The 21,473-nt window shown below is 48.5% G+C and overlaps 1 protein-coding gene across 1 annotated transcript; it reads right to left on the bottom strand.

Moving 5' to 3' along the window:
* Nucleotides 1-278: 278 nt before the first annotated feature.
* On the bottom strand, nucleotides 279-20,679 carry CIMIP4 (ciliary microtubule inner protein 4). Its single transcript, XM_077914643.1, has 7 exons — nucleotides 20,528-20,679; nucleotides 20,353-20,454; nucleotides 15,907-15,966; nucleotides 12,280-12,728; nucleotides 10,362-10,506; nucleotides 646-756; nucleotides 279-445 (listed from the first exon to the last, which is right to left on the bottom strand). Exons 3-7 carry the CDS (start codon nucleotides 15,926-15,928, stop codon nucleotides 348-350), a joined length of 825 nt encoding a protein of 274 aa, XP_077770769.1. The 5' UTR covers nucleotides 15,929-15,966; nucleotides 20,353-20,454; nucleotides 20,528-20,679; the 3' UTR covers nucleotides 279-347.
* Between the last annotated feature and the right edge of the window lie 794 nt (nucleotides 20,680-21,473).

Raw genomic sequence — 21,473 nt, 5'->3', positions numbered from 1 at the left:
TGTCTGGAAATAATTGGGGTTCAGCTAGGAAGGGCATGCAAGTAAGCTTCTACAGTATCCTCTGTGAGACCCCTCCCACAGGGCATGAGGGAGAGGCCAGGCAGTGCTCAGCTCCCACATCCTGCCCTGGAATTATGAGGGAAGGGGTGTATGTCTAGGCGGAAGGTCTGGGGGAGAGCTTGGGCTCTCAGGGTTTCTCTCCTCCCTCCATTGGTCTTTCCAGCACCACAGTCTGCCCCCACCCCGACATGAAGAGAGACCACAAGAGGAGGAGAACATTCAGATGTGTGCCTTTTTTTTAAATTTTAGCTCTTTCTCTGAGTGGAGGGCACTCTTCTTGGTCGTATCTAGTACTTTGAGCTCTTGCTTTTGCTCTTTTCTCCAAATTTCTCATCCAATGCTTTCTGTAAGTTCATATTCATAGCATTTTTCTGGTGCCACCGTCCTACAGAGGGCAAGGAAAGAGCCAGCCCAGATCACCCAGAGGACATCTGGGGTGCCCGGGCCCCATTGGTGATCCATGCCTCTTCCAGGCCCACCCCAGAGCTCCACCTGTTCCTCTGGTTTCCCTCTGCACCTTGGGGCCAACATGCCCTACCCAAGTAGGGGAGCACCCGCCTCCCGTGCCCCAGCCCCCGAACATACCCAGATCATCCGTCTTCCTGCCATGCCAGTGCTCTATGTCCCTCACTGATTTCTCAATCACCTCTGGAGTATAGGAGGCCTTCATGAGGCTCTTCGTCTCCTGGGGGGCCCCTGTGGAACCCCATGAAGAAATCCCCAGAAGCCCCAAGTCAATGAAGGTCAGGCACTCAGGGATTCATACCCAGGTGTCAGTTTTCCCTATGGATGGTGAACTATGAGAGGGTAGGGATGTGGGGAGGTGGGCCTGGGTTCAAACACCAGCTCTGGCACTTATGAACAGTGTGGCCTCAGTCAAGTTTTAACCTCTCATGACTTTGGTTTCCATCTATTCAAAGGGATAAAGTTTTCTTGCAAGATTGGGAAGATTACTAGAAATTTGTTGGAACATCTAGTATGGGACAATTAATACCCATATTTTCAGAAAGTTCATTTCTAGGGGCGTCTGGGTGGCTCAGTTGGTTAAGCATCTGTCTTTGGCTCAGGTCATGATCCCAGAGTCCTGGAATCGAGCCTGGTGTTAGGTTTCCTGCTCAGGAGGACCCTGCTTCTCCCTCTCCTCCTGGCTCATGTTCTCTTGCTATTTCTGTCTCTCTGTCTCAAATTAAAAAAATTTTTTTTTACAAAAGAAAATGTATTTCTTTTATATTGCATTGAATGCTAACTAAAATTTAAATTAAAAAAATGAAAATTTATTTCTATGTGTACAGTTAAAATACACACACAAAGAAATGTTACCAGGATCAAGAGTCAGTGGAAACATCAGAGGACCAAATCCCAAAAGATAGCAGATTCAAACACTCAGTCACAGAATACAGAGTAAGTGTATTTAACAGATTAGTAAAAGAAGCAAATGATATTTCAGAAATGAAACCTTTAGTAATTGAAAAATAAGTTCAATGGATGATAAGAGGTCTGGGATTTGCTTTAAAATAATGCAGGGTGGGCAGATGGGTCGGTGGGAGAAAAGATAGAATAAGATTGGCCATGGATTAATTGCTGATGCTAGGTGACAAGTGCAACATAGTGGTCATTAAATTATTCTCTCTTTAAAGTTTGAAAACTGGCATCAGAATGTTTAAGAGAAAATTCAGGGGACAGAGAAAATAGCAGATTAGATGCAGCTAAGAACAAAGTGGTCAACTGGAAGATTTAGCTAAAGGAATTAACTAGGGAGCACCTGGTGGCTCAGTCGGTTAAGCATCTGACTGGATCTCAGCTCATGAGTTGAGATCTCGATCTCAGGGTCTCGATCTCAGGGTCATGAGTTCAAGCCCTCCATTTGGCTCCACATTGGGCATGAGCCTGCTTAAAAAAGAAGAAGAAGAAAAGAAGAAATTAACTAGAATGCAGCACAGAGGATGGAAAAAGATGTGGAAAATGTGAAAATGCTAAGATGAAGGTTGATTGAGGAGGTCTGATATATAAGTGTAAGTGAAGTTCTGAAGGTGAGATTGGAGAAACTGGGAGAGGAGGCATTTGAAAAGATAATCATAGCTAGAATCTTTCCAGAATTAGTGCAATATATGAATTCTTAGGTTCATGAGTTAGTTTCCCAATTCCCATATGTAAAAAGAATTCTTTAGCTCACCACACCCAAGTAAAACTTAAAATGCCAGAAACAAAGAAATCTTAGAAGTGTATAATATATATACATATATATATTATGTATATATATTGTACATAATATCATGGGTTATGATTTATGGGATAAAATAATGACGGTGATCTCTATCTTTGAAGATTTACTGTGTGCCAAGTGCACAGTTCCCAGAACTTTATAGAACTTATTCACAGAATCTTCTCAACATCCCTGAGAAGTAGGTATGATTATTATCCCTCTTTCGTGTTGAAGTCATGGAAGCACAGAAAGGTTTAGTCACTTGTCTAAAGTCACACAGCTGGTATTAGAAAGATTGAGGGCCCAAACCCAGACCCTGTGTCTCCAGAATCCACAGCTTAAACTGCTTGGATTCTGGAGAATTAAAATTCTGTAAAATAATAACATATAAGCTGAGATGGGGGCAGAGAGAATAAAATTGAAGCCTGTTAGTGTCTTTACATGATCCAGGAAAGCCTAAATATCGTGTTTAACCTTAGAATGTATTAGCTATGCACGTAGAAATGTCAAAGGTAACCACTAAAAAAATAGGGAGATTAAAGACACAAACTGGAAAGAAAAAAAAAAAAAAGAAACTTCACTCGCATGCAAAACAAGGAAGGAAGGAGAAAAAAAAGCATCACCAACAGAAAACATCAAATGAAGTCATAGGAATAATTCCACATGTATCAGGGATTAGTGACAATATAAATAGACTAAGCCCTGTTGATTAAAAACTATGATTAGACTCCAGAAAATATTTTCCAAATATGTATTATATACAGCATACTTAAAACAAAAGGACACAGAGAAAGGATAAACATGGAAGTATAGAAAAAGAGTGCCAAGCACATACCAACCAAAAGCAGGCTGGTCACTTTTGGTTTTATTGATATCGGACAAATAGGCTGTAAGGCAAAGGCATCGTGAGATAAAAATATGAGATAAATCAAAACGACTGCAAAAAAAATTAAAAATTAAAAAATTAAAATTAAAAAAATTAAAACGACTGCAATTCATTCAGGCGATGTAATAGTTCTAAACCTGCTGCATTAGAATAAGCTCAAAATAGATAAAGCAAAATTCCCAGAGCTACAAGGAAAAATTGACAAATCTGCTGTCATCGGGAAAGACGTAAAGATACATCTGTAGTAATTAACAGATCAAGCAAAGAATATTAACAAGACATTAGGAGATGCATATAGGAATACTTAACAAGCCTACTCTATCAGACAAACACAGAACTCTGAACTCAAGAGATTATTTTCAAACACATATCAATCATCTACAAAAATTGACTGTCTGCTGGGCTATAACGCAGGTCTCCAGCAATTTTGAAGAACAGAAACCATGACAGGCCACTTTCACTAACGACACCACCATCCAGCTAGAAACCCACAGTTTTAGAGCAGTTTTCATTGTTTGGTATTTATGGCTTTAAATGCTAACATGACAGAAAGTTGTTAGAAATTTGAGGGCCACCTGGGTGGCTCAGTAGGTTAAGCTTTTGCCTTCAGCTCAGATCATGGATTCAGGGGTCCTGGGATCCAGCCTCGTGTCAGGCTCACTGCTCAGTGGGAAGTCCTCTTCTCCCTCTCCCTGTGCTCATGCTCTCTCTAGCTCTCTCACTTTCTCTCAAATAAATAAAATCTTTAGAAAAAAAAAAAAGGAAATTTGGACTAAAGAGGCTCCTGGCTGGCTCAATCAGTAGAGTGTGGTACTCTTGATCTTGGGGCTGTGAGTTTGAGCCCCATGTTGGGTGTAGAGATTACTTAAAAATATAATCTGGGGGGAAAATGATGTTTATACAAGGGGACATTACTCAGCCATCAAAAAGAATGAAATCTTGCCATGTGCAAAGACACAGATGGAACTAGAGGGTATAATGCTAAGTGAAATAAGTCAAAGACAAAATACCATATGATCTCACTCATGTGGAATGTAAGAAACAAAACAGATGAACATAGGGGAAGGGAGAAAAAATAAGACAAGATGAAAATTGAGAGGGAGACAAACCATGGGAGACTCTTAACTCTAGCAAACAAACTGAGGGTTGCTGGAGGGGACGGGGGTCGGGGGAGGGGGTAACTGGGGAATGGGCATGAAGGAGGGCATGTGCTGGGATGAGCACTGGGTGTTGTATATAATTGATGAATCACTAAATTCTACCTCTGAAACAAGTACTATGCTGTATGTTAACCAACTAGAATTGGAATAAAATCTTGAAAGGAAAGAGGAAAGGAAAGAGAGAAAGAAAGAAGAAAAGAAAGAAAGAAAGAAAGAAAGAAAGAAAGAAAGAAAGAAAGAAAGAAAGAAGAAAAAAGAAAGGAAAGAAAGAGAAAAAAAGAAAGAAAGAAAAAGAAAGAAAGAAAGAAAGAAAGAAAGAAAGAAAGAAAGAAAGAAAGAAAGAATTTAGAGTGAAGGCCTAATGATGGCGGAGATCAGAAATCTAAGCAAGCTGTGAAGCAGTTGCCTCTGGATGGAAATTCCAAGTTGGCATCTAAAAATCTGTCCAAGGAATGTACTAGCATCAGGGTGTGAAATGGTCCGACTTGGGAAACTGGCAAGGATGTTTCTGAGAGGACTTCTTTGGCTTTTTATATGCGGAGTCACCTCTCCCACCGTCAAAGCCAAGGTGGGGCCCATTTCTCATGTAAAATCGAATTAGAGGTTCCACAGTGGGGTTACCTGGGGAGCTTGATGTATAGCCTGAGAGTCTGGGGGCTACCAAGGCTTGGAGCAAAAGGCACTGGTCCAAGATGACAGGGCAGAGAGAGTGCACAGGCCAGTCATCCTTCTGCAGGGGGCAAGGGTGCTCCATAGCCCAGGTGTGGCCTGGTAGATAGAAGAGCAACCTGAAGTCATTTAAATTAAAATCCTACTCTCGTCTGATCCTTCTCACTGGTCTCCCTGCTTCTTCTCTCACACCCACTGTGTTCCTCGGTCCAGCCTCAACATAACAGCCAGTTGGATCCTTTGAAACCTAAGTCACTCCTCTGTACAAAACCCTACAATGTACCCAGCATGGTCATGGTCCCTCTGCTTGACTGCAATGCACAGGTGACCTGCTCCCCTCCAGCAGGTCTTTACTCAAAAGCCACCTTCTCTGTGAGGCTCACCCAGACAGGTCTAGTTACCATTGCTTAGAGGTTCGCACATAGAGGCTAACAGTATAAAGAAAAGCACAGAAACCGTGAGCAAAAGGCAGGTACTGCAGCAGGAGACATACTGGAAAGGCTGCCCAGGTACCTGTGAAACCTGACCTGAACCTGGCAGGTGGCAGAGGAGGGAGCTGTTACCCTTATGCTTTAAACTGCACCCATAGTTGGGGCACCTGGCTGGCTCAGACTCTTGGTTTCAACTCAGGTCATGATCTTAAGCGTCATGAGATCGAGCCCCGAGTTGGGTTCTGTGCTCAGCAAAGAGTCTGCTTGAAAATTCTCTCCCCTCTGGCTCCCCCTCCACTCATGGTCCCCTTCAAGTAAATAAATAAATATTTAAAAAATAATGTGAACTCAGCCCTAGGTTGCCAGAATCTAAATCCCATCTCTGACCATTCCTAGCTGTGTGGCCTTAAACGGGTTATTTAACATTTCCCATCATCAACGTTTCTCCCCTAAAAAAAAAAAAAAAAAAAAAATCATAGTACCCATGACTATGTGAAAATCAAAATGTATCTAAAATACTTAGAGAAGGGATCCCTGGGTGGCTCAGCGGTTTAGCACCTGCCTTTGGCCCAGGGCATGATCCTGGAGTCCCGGAATTGAGTCGCACATCGGGCTCCCTGCATGGAGCCTGCTTCTCCCTCTGCCTGTGTCTCTGCCTCTCTCTCTCTCTCTCTGTGTGTGTCTCTCATGAATAAATAAATAAAATCTTTAAAAAATAAAATAAAATAAAATAATAAAATAAAATAAAATAAAATAAAATAAAATAAAATAAAATAAAATAAAATAAAGTAAAATACTTAGAGCCATGCCTGGTGACACATATCATCTGTTGTGCATAAGTGCGGCCACTATTAGTACTAAAAACAAGCCCCAGAGAACCTACAAACAAATTATTGGAATTAGTAAGCTAACAGAACCAGACTTCAGGATAAAAGATGAATATGCAAGACTGAAAACCCCATCTGTGTATGCAAGCAGCAGAATTAGACGATGTAATTTTTTAAAAGATACCATTTGTAAGAAGCAACGAGAAAAGAAAAAATGAAGTTCTAAAGTAGCCTAGCAGAGGAGGTAGGAGCGGGGCCTGACAGAGGGGTAGGGGGCCCTAAGCTGGTCTCCTCCCTCCAACGCAGCTGGATACTTAGCACATCATTCTGAGCACCCGAGAAATCAGTCGGAGAAACTGCAAGGCTGCGAGTGGAAAAGTGACCTTTGGGAGGGAAGGGGCGCAGAGTTGTCTTGGGGGAGACCCAGCGGAAGATGCCGCGGTGGGAGGGCGGGCTCCGCGGTGGGTGGCGCGGAGTGCGGGGGGCTGGGTGGCCCGGGGCTCCCGGGTCGGGGTCGCGGGAAGGGCGGCGCGGTGCCCGGGCGTGGGAGCGGGGAAGCCGCCGGGGGCGCGAGCCGCCCTCGGGCTGCGGTTGCCACCGGGGACGGCGGGGCGCTCCTGCCATCCTCTCCTGGGACCCGCCAGCAAGTGGCAGAAGCGCAGCGAGACCCTCCCCGGGGGGTCACTGCGGGTGGCCGCGCGCGAGTCCCTGAAGCCTGGGAGTTTTGAAAGCCTCGCACGCCTGACATTCAACAGCGCAGGTGGCAGCGTGAGCGCAGTTCCTGCCCCGGGAGGCAGGAGTGATGACTTGCCGAAGAGAGGGGCGCAAGCCTGCGGCTCTGGGGCTCGCGAGCCGGCACCGCACGTTCGCCCTGCGCACCCGCGCCCAAAGCCTTCGGGGAGCCAGACGGCGCCACCCAGCGGAGGCCGGAGCTGCTTACACCGAGCCGCATGCCCAAGCCCCGGAGGCGCGTCCCCACCGACACAAACCCGCATAAACACCACGCTGGCACCAAGGCTGCTGGCCACAGAGGGCTGCAAAGCCTCGGCCCCAAGGGAAACAGCCTCTAGCTTCCTTTTTACTTTTACTTTTATTCTTTATTATTATTATTTCTTTTAAAAATTCCTTTAACTCTTATTATTATTTTAAAATTTTTTATGGTTATATATATTTTCATTTTATTTTGTTTTGTTTTTGGATCTAGATTCTATTTATTTATTCATTCATTCATTCATTCATTTATTCATTCATGAGAGACACACAGAGAGAGGCAGACACAGAGGCAAAGGCCACAATGAGGGACTTGAGCCCAAGACTCCTCCAGGATTATGACCTGAGCCCAAGGCAGATGCTCAACCACTGAGCCACCCAGAGGTCCCTGGATTCTTTTAACAAGCAGACTAAAACACACCCAGGATCTAGTTTTGTTTGTTTGTTTTGTTTTGTTGGGTTTTTTCTTTCATCTTTTCTTTTCTGGACAAAATGATGATATGGAGAAATTCACCTCAAAAGAAAGAACAGGAAGTAGAGCTCATAGCCAGGGATTTAATCAATGCAGATAGATGATGCCTGAACTAGAATTTAAAACAATGATTATAAGGATACTAGCTGGGTTTGAGAAAAAAAAAAAACAACAACAACAACATAGAAGGCACTAGAGAATCCCTACTGCAGAGATAAAGAAACTAAAATCTAGTCAAGCTGAAATTTAAAATGCGGATATCCCTGCTTCTCAATGACAACAGAAATCAACTTTGGGTGGATTAAAGGCTTAGACACGAAAAACAAAACTAAATATTTTAGAAGATTAGGTAAAAGATTTGCTTTATGACTCAGCATGGGATGGGATTTCTCCATCCCCTCCTCCTGGAACCTTCTCTTTCAGGAAATAAACCTCCCAGGTTTTCAGGTCAAAAACCTTGAAATCAACCTTAATTCCTCTCTCATGCACCCAAATCCATTTATTTTTTTAAAAGATTTTATTTATTTATTCATTAGAGACACACAGAGAGAGGCAGAGACACAGGCAGAGGGAGAAGCAGGCTCCTCACAGGGAGCCTCACGCGAGACTCATCCTCGGACTGAGATCACACCTTGAGCCAAAGGCAGATGCTCAACTGCTGAGCCACCCAGGCGTCCCACACCCAAATCCAGTTAGTAGCAAATTCTATGTGCTCCAGATTACAAACATCCAGAATCCTACTGCATCTGGCCACCTTCACCACCTTTACCTCTCCACGTTGCCCTATTGCATGATGGTGCTCCCAGAGTCATAAGGGAGCACCCAGCCCTGCTCCCCCAGACAAGCCACCATCATCTGTCCCACCTGGATTTTTGTAGTCAACTCCTCTGAGTCTCCCCGTCTCTGCCCCAGCTCCCCCGCAACTATTCTCTACGGCAACTAGAATGGTCCTTGAACCTACGCCAAACAAGGCCGTTCTCCTGCTTGAGACACTCCCCTGGCTCCCAATGCCCCCCACCACCGAGAGAAAAGACTTTCTGGCAGCCTTCCCCACCTAGCCCGTATCTCCTCCCGTCTGATTTCTCCTCTGCCACTCTTGTTCAAACACAACCTGGAACAGCAAGCGCAGGGTTGAGGGCGTGGGTGGAAATAAGAGGGATGCATGGGCGAGGCACACTGGCAGCTGGTGCCAAAGTTGAAGCCCGGATTTATGGTGCTTGCCAGGGTCTGGAGTATAAATACCACTGTGGTTCACTGTGATATAGCGTCGTAATGTCAATCGGTTAAGGAAAACTTACCAATTGACCTTTGTGAGCAGGTGCAAGCTGGTTTGCGCTGGCTCCAGCACCACCTCTGGCACAGCTGCCAAGGTTGTATTTCGCAGGCTGGTGACAGGTGCCAAATGGTTTTATGCTACTCTTTCACCCTGTGTAGATGTTACCAGACAAGGTTGTGTACACTCTCGGGTGATAATTATTAAGGAGACAAGTGAAAGGCAGGAACCCCGAGGCCCAGAACAGAGGACAATCTGAGCTGTATTCTCTCTTCCTCCTCCAGCACCACCCCTTCTCCAAGCTCAAAGAAAGAGCCAGAAAGGCTTCCAGGGGCTGTCTGGTTCCTTCGGTGACGGGGATCTGAGCCAGGTGCGAATGTCTGCCAGGCCGTGGGGGCACTGGAGAGAGATTGGCAGGATGGAGGGAAGAAAGAAGAGCACCGGAAGGATGTCATGTTTTGCGATGAGGTGAAACTGGAACATGGGGGCCGAGAGAAGCCCCTTCCATGCTGGCTGTGGACCCCCAGCCGAGTGGTCCATTAAACAGCTTGCAAACAGGGTCAGGGCTGAGGAGGTGACTGGAAACCGAGGAAAGACTGGGGCTTTGGAGGCAGGAGGAAAATGTGAATTTGAGCTCTGGCCCACCTCCTAGTACTGAGTGGTCTTGGGCAAACTGTTTCCGATGAGCCCATGAGATGGAGCTACTAGCTGTCACCCCAAACAAACAGGACTATGGTAGACCCTCAGGAAATACTCTGCATTGATGTCTGAACCTCCAATCCACCCTGCTCCCCAGGCGGTGCCACCATGGCTCTGGGAAGGAAAAACAATAGCCTGCCAGCTACTCATTTCAAGTCCCAGGCCAAGAGTCTCCAGGAGGCACTTCAGAGAGCCATCAAGGACCTGGTGAGGGCCACGTCATCATGATTATCCCCATGGTGCTAAGAAGGTGACTGAGGCCTTCTTGAAGGGTCCTGCCCGAGGTGAGGGCAGGTGAAGAGAGGTGAAGTGTCCTGCCCGAGGCCACACCCAGGATGTGCCAGAGCTGAGCTTTGAACCTAGGAAGCCTGATATTGTCGCTCTGACCAGAGGTGCTGAGGCCAGGGCTGCCTGGGCCTCCCTCTGGCAGCTTAGAGGTACTCGAGGGAGTGAGGAGCTATTTGCCAACTGAGGTGGATCATGTGCATGATGAGAGCAGATTTTCCTGGAACCTGAATGTTCCCAGCACAAGGCACAGGGCCTGGCTCAGAAAGGGGCCTTGGTGGCCATGCAAGGAGCATCCCGTGTCCCCAGGAGTACATCTTGGATCTCAGACCCCATAGGGGTCCAGGGAAGGGTGGCTTGGGGACCACAGGTGCTGACAGTCCCCACCCTTGCCCCTTGGCCTGACCTTGAAACAAGTTTGATCGCATATTGTAGCCCAAATCATAGTAGTCTGAGAAGATGGAGGTGATTTCCATGGGACTCTGGATCCTGCTGGGCCACGAGTTTGCCCTCTTCTGGCCCTCAAAGACCTCACCGATGGCCCTTCGAGCCTGAGCAGCGAGCAAGGGAGAAGAGACAAGGGATAGAGAGAGAAGCAGGGTCAGCCCCATCTCGCCTCCAACCTCCCTCCTCCGTCTCACCCTGCCCTCACCACCCCCTACCCCACCCCTACCCTGCAGCCTTCAACCAGGCCCAGGGCTGGGAGCTGGAAGAGCTGAAGGCCCTCCACCCCTCACCCCACCTCCCACACAGGCACTGGGTACAGTAACCTTCCTGCCTTGAGCACCTACTCTACACCATCAGGAAAGGGCTTCATAATCACTCCTGCCATTTTATAAATGAGGAAGCCAGGCCTCAGGGCAGGACTCACCCTGTCACCACAGCTAGTGAACCACAGGGCCCCACTTGCCTCTAGAACAGAGGCATCACCCAAGTCAGCTCTGGGTGGCTCCTTAGGTTCCACTGGGGCCAACTCCTTCCTCTACTGAGGAGGCAACTGGGAGGCTCAAGTGGCTGAGCCCAGGCCTGAGCCAGGAAACGGGTTCAAGTCCTAGTTCTGCAGTAACCCAGCTGCTGACATTAGATGAGTCTCTGGTTCTCTCTGGGCCTCAGTTTCCATGCTTGTAAAATGGGGGCGAGGGGCCAAACTGGATGGTTTTTGAAGTAGCTTCCTCTCTGATATTTGCTGGCTCAGGGACAAAGCCATGTGATGTGTCAAAGGTAGACAGAAAAAAAACAGATCTCTTGATTCAAGCCCAGGATGATGATGGCCCAAGAGAGAAATGATGGCTTCCAGGGCCAAGAGGAGCAATGAGAGATAGCAACCATAGAGCCAGCCTCAAATTGGGACAAGATCTTCCTAGCGGGACAGGATATTTAAGATTGTGACCTCCCAGACTAGCAGGTGAGGGTGGTCACCACACCTTAAGACGACAAGGTAGAGGGAGACCCAGCCCACAGCCTTTGTGATCCTGGGGATCCCACTTGCTCAGTGTGACTTGAGCAGATCGTGTCACCCTTCTTCAAAAAGAAGCCATAACTTGGGCTGGCCTACTGCAAGATGTAGTCGCTATGGAGGTGGAGATAATGGCTTTTGAGAACATGTCTCAAAACACCAGAACAAGAGCAATTCCTAGTATTTGACCAGAAATAGCAGTTTTATCTCAACTTTCAGTTGATCAATAGTGACTACCTAGAATAATGTAGCAGGTGGGGAAAAGTGCCAGCATTGACTAGTGATGACTGCCATGAATGCAGTCTAGGGACGTTGGGCTATGCATGCCATGTATTTGTCAGCCTGGTCTAGTCAACTGCCTCGCTTTACAGAGGCAGAGACTAGAGCCCAGAGAGCGGAAGTAACTCCTTCAAAGTCACCCAACATTCAGGGGGCAGAGCCAGGGTTCAAACCCCAGTCTTCTGATCCCAGCCAATGCTGTCTCCTTTAGGAGACTTGTTCAAGTTAAGAGCATCTAATCTAACACCAGACTTATACCTGAAAGGTCAGTAAGCTCCAGGCATCCAGAATATGCTGGCCCAGCTTGGATCCTTATCCCGTAGAACTGAGTGAGTTTGGTTCATTTACTTAACCCCTTCCTCTAAGCCTTGGGCTCCTTATCCATAGGATGGTGATAATAGTTTCTTCCTCACTGGGAACATCGAATGAATTTGTTTTATGCGAAGACTATAAAGTGGGCTCCGCTGGCACATGGCAAGGGCCTAGTCAACGCTCCTCTCTAATGATATCATCGTAGGGACTCTGCTCAAGAGCAGTCTCCACGCATAACCCTCCTGCCACCCTCAGCGTCCTGTGCCCACTCTGATACCTGGTCCTCGGAGACCAGCTGGTCCACCATGCTGCTCCCAAACTTGTGACGAATGTTATCTGGAATGACGCTGCTCCTCTGGCCCTGGGCTCCTGTGTTGGGGCCCCCCTTCAGCCCCTGGTCCGGCTGAGCCCCCTCTTGAGGAGAAGCCCTGCTCTCCCTTGAGGAGGGTCTGTAGCCTCCCTTCTTCAGGGACCCGTGCTGTGGGTCCATCCCCGGGGACAGACAGTCCCTGCTGTTGGCCGATGGGGGTGGAGTCTGGACCTCCTTCACGTGGGCCTGCCTTAGGGGGCTGCCTCCCCGGCACAGGGAATGCTGTGGGGAGACTGGGGCCTGGTACTTGAATTTGGAGGTGTTCAAAGGGCTGCGGGCAGTTCTCCAGGGGTCCGTGTCCTGCTGGCCATCCTTTTTGTTGGCCCTTCCATGGGCCCTGGTCAAAGTAGTGGTACCTGAACAGGGCAGGGGAGAGAGAGAGAGAGACAGGTGCAGAGTGGGGGCAGGAAGGGAGAGAGCGATGGGGGTGGGGAGGAGGAAGAGACAGACTGAGAGCCCCAGAGCCCCAGAACAGCAAGGGAAGGGGAGGCAGGGAAACTCCTAGAAAAACTGCTTTCTTGGCTCCTTTTGCTGCCTCTGTTCTTGCAGAGACCTGCACCCCACTGCCTCACACACGCCTTACAGAACAGATCGTGTCTGTCCTCCTCGTAAAGGTCAAGGATTTAACGATTTCTTTGGAGTCTTCCAGCACAACAGATCATATCTAAGGAATGACAGGAACATTTTCCAAGACCACCGACTCACCAGGACCCCTGGTTCCGGGTGTCAGTGACTTAGGAGGAACACCTAACCACTCACCCTCATTCCTGGATGCCTGAGGGGACCATGCACTGGGTCCTCAGTAAAAGCTCCAGGCCCTGTGCACAGATGAGACTCATTCTGCTTTCCTTTTCTGGGTCTTCCAGACACTCTGTATGTTCTCTCTCTCTCTCTCTCTCTCTCTCTCTCTCTCTCTTGCAAACTCTGCTCTCATTTCTTCTCAGCACACGTTGGATTTCTATGCTGTACAAAGCCAAAGGCCCTCTTGGCTGGTCCTAGCGCCCCCCTCCCCGGCCCTGCTTCTGGGTCCTCAGACCCAGCCAGCCCGCATCAAAGGGACAGGGAGGAGAAAAATCCCAGGACCCAGAAGGTAGGGTGGGAAATCAGGAGAGACGGAAGAAGGAGGTAATTCAGTCGGCCAAGCCTCCCACCGGACAGAATCATCCCACACCATTTTTGACAGTAGGAGCTGCAGCCCAAGACGCTCCAGCCTTGAGGCCTAGCTGTGGGACCTTGACCTCTCTGTGCTTTCATAAAACTAAACAGGCTGCATCTGACAGTTGACAGTCCTTGGTCTAACCGGCAATGTTTTCTCTGTTTTCTCTTTCTTTGTGGTGAGTGAGCCACATAAGTAACAGTGCCTCTGACAACCAAGCTGATGGTGACTTAACACTCGATTTGTATAACGTGTTACATGCTATAATCCCGGAGTAGTACAGAAATTCTTTCTTACTTTATTCTTTCCTGTATTTTCTGTGCAAAATGCAGAAGAGGAGCCGTTCCCCTCCCCCACTCTATCCCCCCACAGCCTTGGCCTCACCCCCCCCCCTCCCCAGTCTTCAATCCCAGCTATAAACACATTTGGTGAGCTTCCCTCCAAAATATTCTAGATGGCTCCTCCAGCCCTCCTGAAGGATTCATAGTTTTGCTTTGCTTTTGTTTATAAATGAGATTGGATTCTAAGTATCGCTTTGTAACTTGCTGTTAAAAAACACCTTGTGCCTGGGGGATTGGCTGACACAGACCTGACTTCCCCTTCAAACCGGCAGGATTTTGCAGCTGCCCCACTGGTGGTCATTCAGATTGTTCCAGGCTTCCTTTTCAGAAAAGGCTGCTGGAAAGCAGCGGGTTTTACCAGCTTTGGGGGGTTTTATTTTGCTCTCACCGAATCCTGCTCTGCTGTCACCAAGTGATGATGGTGCTCTGCGAAAAGCCCCTCTCGCCCAGCCCTGGAGAGGCAGACCCTTCCCTGGGCAGTGGAGACTGAGAACGCGGATGCCCGCTTCCTCCTTTCCCTCCCTCCTACCCCCACCTGCGAAATCAGATGCTATTTCATTCTTGCTCCTTTGTCATCCACACAAAAGGCAGAGAGAAAATCTGTGCCTGAGACCAGAAGGCCTTTCCTCCCTCCAGTTCTGGTTCTGCCCCAGCGAGCAGGAAGCCAAGCAAATGGCAGGTGCCTCTGGGGACAAGGGAGGCTTTCAGGAAGGGAATGGCCCCCCATTTTGGAAGCCCCATCTGAAACCCACTCAGCACCCACCTGCTCAGCCACAGCCTCTCCTGCTCCTGAGGGGCCTGGGGCCCAGCACAGTGAGGGGCTCCTCCTGGGGCCCCTCAGGATGCTCAGCTCGGGACTCCAGGAGCAGAGCTCCCCGTTTCCGCCAGGCCGCCTTCCCGACGGCCTCATCTATGGGCATGTTATAGTGGAATCGCCTGCTCCCCGCTGCCCACCCTTCGGGGTGATGAGCGCGCTTCACTGGCAGGGCTGGGCTCAGAGAGCCGCTATACCCCCCGATTCACCCACTGGGGGAGCACCTACGGCATCAGTGCTGTGCCGAGCACTGGGGATCCAACAGGGAAACAAACTCCACCCCGCCCCCCCAATCCTCTTGGAGTTCAGTCTGTGTTGAATGAATGAATGAGTGTCTGCCGGCAGCCCAGGAGCCTCCCCGGAGCCCTGCTGTTCCCCCATCCCCTCGGCCGTAAAATGGGCCAAGTGAATCCAGCTTCACTTGCGAGTGTGAGGCCCAAATGCTCAGTGGTCAGTTTTCCCGGCTTGGCCCCTTATCAGAATCCACTCCCTACACACACACACACACACACACACACACACACACATTACACCTGCAGATTCTTGGGCCCCTCCAGGCACCTGCATCAGAACCACCCTGGGAGAGGCTGGGATTTGATTTAAGATTTGACGAGGCCTGGGTCCTTGGGTTGTGGGAGAGAGCTTCCAGCAGTGTCACTGGATGGCCTGCCAGAGCTGACCTGCCCCAGGCACCCCTGTGTTGAAAGCCGTCCCCTTGTCCTGAGGGCAGAGCCCCCACTCAGGGATCAGGCCTGGGACCCAGCCTGTGCTCCTCCCACACCTGCCTCTCTCCAGCCCTGCAGCCATATGGACTTCCCTCGGCTCTACTTCCAGACTTGTGCCCTCATTGCTGCCCATGCCTGGAATACTCCCTTCATGCCTCCTGGGGCCACAGCACTCCCTGGGCCAGGCTCACTCAGGACCTCCAGGTACCTTCCACTCTGACCAGACCCGACCCCTGCTGGGTTCCCCGTGAGCCCTGCCCTCTGGGTGCACACGTCTCCTCTGAGCCCCCAGAAGGGCACTGAATGGGGCAGAATGGAGGGGCCCAGCCATGTTCTCTTCCCTTTGATTTCTGTGGAGGAAGTCAAGGCCCCACAGTGGGTCTGGAGGCCCAAGGGAGATGAGAGAGAAGGAAAAGAGGCTGTTCCCTGCTGCCCACAGGGCACCCATCCAGAAACCCTGACTGTGCATTCAGCAAGTCCCTGGGCAGCCTGTCCTACCTGCTCGGTGGCCCAGCTCCATCAACTCTTGCTCTCGGACGGGTAATTCCAAGCTTAGTCCTGTAGACAAAGAAACACATTTGGTTGTCTCAGATGACACACAGTCTCTGCAGAGGAGGATGAGCAGGGCGCTGATCAGGGACGCTTGTGACCATATGCCCAACCCCCAACCAGACGTCCCCTCATACTGTTTCCAGTGCTCTTTGGTACTCAGCAAGCCCCCGGCCTCATCACCCATCCCCCCTGGCCTGCACCCTGGACCCCTGCAGACTCTGCTCTTTCTGAAAAGCCCATGCCAATGACCCAAAGACCTTTCTCAAACACCCTGGGGGCCCTGAGCTGCTCTTCCTGGCAGCCTCTTCCTTTTACCTTCTCTCCCATCTGCAGCAACCAGTGCCCCCCTAGGATTCCCCAGCAGGCCCTTGGTAAGGCCCCCTATCCTGGTGACTATGTGCCTCCCTGCAAGTAAGACTGTGTCCTTTTTAACAGCTTGACAGAAAGGAACCAGCCTGGCCAACATAGGAGAGCTGAGAGCAGGAGCCACACTGCTATGAGCTCAGTCTTTGCTCCATAGGACAGGCCTTTGGGCCAATTTTGAGGAGCAGCAGCTCTGACATCTACAAATAGCCTCTGTGGCTTTCAGGTTTGTGTTCCTTTTCCGAGTGAACTTTTTCTTAGTCATAATATCTGATTTTATTGCAGTGTCTTTTAAGATCTTTGTGAATCTTTTAATATGAAAACGTAAAACAGTTTATTGTATACAGTGAATGTTTAGTGCCTCGGCCTAAGAACTAAGTATCTTTGTAAAAAGGAAAGCATAGAAGCAGCAATTCCGAGCTGGAAGGGATTTTTGAGATGACCTAATCCAATCTCTTCATTTTATAAAGAAACCAAGGCTCAGAGAGGGGGAGTGACTTGTGTCAGGTCACCCAGCAAGTTTGTTTGCTGGTAAGCTCAGAGCACATTAAGAACCAGATCAATTTTAGGAGTGCCTGGGTGGCTCAGTCAGTTAAGCCTCTGTTTTAGGCTCAGGTCATAATCTCAGGATCCTGGGATCAAGCCCAGGTTGGGCGCCCTGCTCAGCGAGGAGCCTGCTTCTCCCTAGCCCTCCAACTCTCCCTTGACTCATGTTCTCTCTCTCAAATAAGTAAATAAAATCTTTTAACAAAAGATAAATTTTATTCTTTTGAAAAATCACAAAGTGAAACACCCTCATTTTGACACTTAATAATTGTGTGGTGCTGTGTGACTGTACTGCTTCTGGTCCCTATCCTTTCCGTATTCATACACAGTGTTAACTCTCCATCCCATCTCCCTGAGTGTGGGCTTGATTTAGCAGCTCGCTTCTGATCAAAAGAATATGACAAAAATGGGAGGATGTCACTTCGAGATTAGATTAGTGACTTCTGTCTTGTTCACATTCTTTCTCTGGCTCTTCTTGGCTTGTTTGCTTATTCTGGCAGAAGCAGCTGCCATGTTTTGAGTGGTCCTATGGAGAGGACAACAGCTCATAAAGAACGGAGACCCATGGTCCAATAGTTCTCAAAGAATTGCATGAATCCTGCCACCTGAATGAACATGGGAGTGGATCCCTCTCCGATTGAGCCTTTAAATGAGAACATAGCCCAGCTGATACATTAAGTATAGCTTGTGGGAGACCCAGGGCCAGAAGACCCAGCCAAGCTATACCCAGGATCCTAACCCATAGAAACTGTGAGATAATAAATTTGTACTTTTTTTAAGCACATAGTTTTAAATTGCTAAGTCTTCTGGTCATTTAATATGCAGCAATAGCTCAAACATATTTTGGTACCAAGAATGGGTTGCTGCTATAATAAATACCTAAAAATACAGGAGTGGCTTTGGAACTGAGCAGTGGTTGGAGCATGGATGGATTTGAGGAACATGATAGAAAAGGCTTAAATTGCCTTAAACAGATAACGAGTAGAAATCTAGATTTGGAGGATACTGCCAGTGCAGACAAAGAACATGTTCTCAGAACCTTGAGGGAGCCGTGTCCGAGTTATGTAGTAACAGAACCTAGTGACACTGTCATTGATGGTTATATGGAAAGCAGAGCATGTGACTAATGAGCCAGGGGATCTAGCAAAGGAAATTTCCAAGCAAAGCATGGAAGGCACCTCCTGGTTTCTTCCTGCTGCTTGTAGTGAAATGTGACAGGAGACAAAAGCATCGAAGGAAGGACCATTAAACATAAAAGAGGCAGGACTTAATAGTTTTGGAAATTCTCATCCTCCCCAGGTGCCAAAAGAGGCTAAAATTAAGAAATAGCTTCAGAGCACCATCCAAAAAAGGTAGCCAAAGCTGTGACTGTACCACCTTTTGTGAAAAGCTTATAAAGATAAAAAGCTCAGAGCATATTATTCAGTCACACAAAGGACCCTTTAAAGAGATAAGGATGCGCCTCACAGATCGCCCCCCTCAGTGGGGTAATAGGTCGTCTAGGAAACCTAGAGGTGCTGTGTCTTCCCAGGAGTCCCAGAGAGGGGAGCAGAGCTGTTGTCAAGCCCCTGTAGGCTTAAGTTCTGGAGAAAACCATATTAACAAAAGTACTACCAGCTTGCAGCAAAAGGGACAGACGGTACAAAATGGAGTCTAGGGGACCCTCAAATCTACCAGCAGAAGAGTCTGACAAAACTACTCAGCATATGGGCAGCCCTGGTGGCTCAGTGGTTTACCACTGCCTTCGGCCCAGGGTGTGATCCTGGAGACCTGGGATCGAGTCCCATGTCAGGCTCCCTGCATGAAGCCTGCTTCTCCCTCTCCCTCTGCCTGTGTCTCTGCCCCTCTCTCTCCTCTCTGTGTATTCTCATGAATAAATAAATAAAATCTTAAAAAAAAAAAACTACTCAGCATACACATGTGCTATCCTTTTTTTATTTCTCAAAAAAAAAAAAAAAATTAGAGAGTGGAAGCAAGGACCTGTGGGGCAGAGCTGAGAGCCATGGAGAATTACCCTCCATGAAACCCAATCAGGAAAAGTTCAACAATCCCTGCTGGATTTCAGAACTGCTATGGACCAGTGACACCTTTGTGTCTCCAGTGTCCTCAGTTTTTAATAGGGATGTTCATAGCCCTTATCCCAGGTCAGCCACACCATTCATTGCATGGTGGTGTGTTCAGAACAGATAGTTTAGTTTCCTAATATCTACTGATGGGGAGATAGGACTGAGTCCAAGAAACCACACTCAAGGAACCTCATCCACACCCAGGCCTGATTTGTAGCCAGGTTCTAGATTTTGAGCTGATGCTGTAATGGATTGAACCTTTTGGAGATCGTAGGGCAGAAATGAATGTATTTTGCATATGGAAACAATGTATGTTATCAGGGCCAAGAGGGCCAACTGCCACCAAGTTGGGCAGTTGACATGGCTCCCAAGGATCCTGTTCCTTGGAATTCACACCCTTGCTTAATCTTTCCCCTTGAGTGTAGGCTGGACCTGTTGACTTGCTTCTAACCAATTAAATATGTGATGAGAAGCTACTTCCAATGTTATTGAAGATTGAATATAGAAGATTGTGACTCTGTCTTGTTCACACTCTCTCAGGCTCTTTGTGGCTCCCTCACTCTGATAGAAGAAGGGTCCATGTTGTGAGCTGCCCTCTGGAGAGGCCCATGTGGCAAAGATCTGAGGGAGGCCTCTGGCCAACAGTTCATGAGAAATTGAGGCTCTCAGATCAATAATCCATGAGGAACTGAGTCCTACCATATGAGTGGCCCTGGAAAGGGGTCCTTCTCTAGTTGAACTTTGATTATAGTCTATGGAAGACCCTGAGATATGGGACCTATTGGAGCTGCATCTGTATTTCTGACTCAAAGAGATTGTGAGATTAAAAAAAAAAAAATCTTAGGGGCACCTGGGTGGCTTAGTAGCTTAAGCATCTGACTTTTGATTTTCGGCTCAGGTCATGATCTCAAGGTTGTGAGATTGAGCCCCACATGAGGCTTCACGCTGAACACAGAATCCTGTTTGGGATTCTCTTTCTCCCTCTCCCTCTGCCCTTTTCCCTCTCTCTAAAATATTAATTAATTAATTAATTAATTTTTAATAGTGTTCTTAAGCCACTGAGTTTTGGGGCAATTTGTTAGATGGAAAGAGATAACTAATATAGCTCATATGTTACACATTCTCCCATCTAGTAGGTTAGTCTGTCTTCATAAGGACTCAGGTGTTCAGAGAAAATATAACTCCTCCTCTTTCACAGATGGAGAAAGTGAGGCTCAGAAAAGAAATAGGACCTCAGCCAGGTGGCACTGAAACCAAGCCCTTTACCTTCTGTCTCCTTCAAGTGAGCTGTCAGCCCTGTCCCGGTTCCCCATCTCCAGTTACCCAACCGATGTGCCCACAGCAGTGTCCCATCTGCCCTAATGGCACCCCCAGCCCAGAGCAGCCTAGACCGGCTTGAGCAGAAGTGTGGACTCACTGCCAGCTTCTGATCTGGAGAGGAAGTCCCAAGAGACATCAGTTAAGGAGGACAGGGAAGGGGGTCCCGTTGCGTCTGGGCACTCTTCCCTCACGAGCAGCCCTGAATGGAGAGAGGGGAGATGAAATCCCGGGTCCTGGAAGACCCCCGTCCACCCCACAGGTCTCTGCCTCACCTCTCCACTCTCTCTCATAACGTCAGAAAACACGTGAACCACTCTGGTGTGTGCTGAAGCCCAGGAGTGCAGATCCACACTGCAGAACTGCTGGTGAAGACCACTGGGTGGTTGCCAGGGAGCAGCCCCCCTCCACTGTTCATTGGAGTCGCCATGGTGACCACTATTCATAGGGCTCTGTTACCTCAGAGGGCTCCCAGACCCACTCCAGGGGCCCCTCTGGGCTGGGGAAAGCCAGTACTGTGGGGCATGGAGGAGCCCTCAGGCATCGCTCACCCTCTCACCCCCTCAAAATGTTTCCTGAGCCCCCACATGCATCAGGTTGGGAGTCAGACACAGAGGGCTCAGCTGCCATCAGGTGGAAAGTTAGTTCTAGTGACTACAAAGGATTGAATAGAGTGATGAGTTTTGACTGGGGGAAGGAGTCAGGGTTCTCAGAAGGGCCACATGAGCTGGACTTTGAGGGATGCGTAGGAGCTAAACAGTTTAGAAGGGACTTGAATATTAAAGGTGTGGATGTGTTTCTGAGCATGGCTATAGGCCAAGAGGAGTGGGGAGGGGAGAGAAAGGTGCACCTGAGCTCTCTCAGCTGGACATGAAGGGATCAGGGACCAAGTATGAGAGCAGGATGTGACATGAGACTCTGCTCTCCACCCCTCAAACCATGAGGGCTACCAAAGATGAACAATTAAGTGGCTTCTGCAGTTGGCACCCGCAGTATCTCAGCCCTGTCTGGCTGTTGCTCAGCAGGGGTGGGGGTAGGGAGGAGGCCTCCTCACGCCAGCCTTCCAGGGGCTCCCTGGGAGGCAGAGAGCTTGGTGACACTCAGGGCCCCTGAGTCTGGTCCTGCCACTTAAAGAGTGACTTTGACCAGATTCTTTGGCAGAACTTTCCTTGTATGTGAAACAGACACAGCTCATGGTGAAGGGTAAGAATTAGAATTGAA

The sequence above is a fragment of the Canis aureus genome, chromosome 11 (assembly GCF_053574225.1).
Source record: "Canis aureus isolate CA01 chromosome 11, VMU_Caureus_v.1.0, whole genome shotgun sequence".
NCBI classification, from domain to species: domain Eukaryota; kingdom Metazoa; phylum Chordata; class Mammalia; order Carnivora; family Canidae; genus Canis; species Canis aureus.
Note: the sequence above shows the minus strand (reverse complement) of the source record. Positions and strands in the feature narration are given on the sequence as shown.

Coding starts and splice junctions, on each gene's coding strand:
- CIMIP4 (XM_077914643.1), bottom strand. CDS start 15,928: ATGGAGCTGGGCCACCGAGCAG. Junction 12,729..15,906: donor GGAGCTGGGCCACCGAGCAG/GTAGGACAGGCT, acceptor TGCCCTGTTCAG/GTACCACTACTTTGACCAGG. Junction 446..645: donor CAGGAAGACGGATGATCTGG/GTATGTTCGGGG, acceptor TGCCCTCTGTAG/GACGGTGGCACCAGAAAAAT.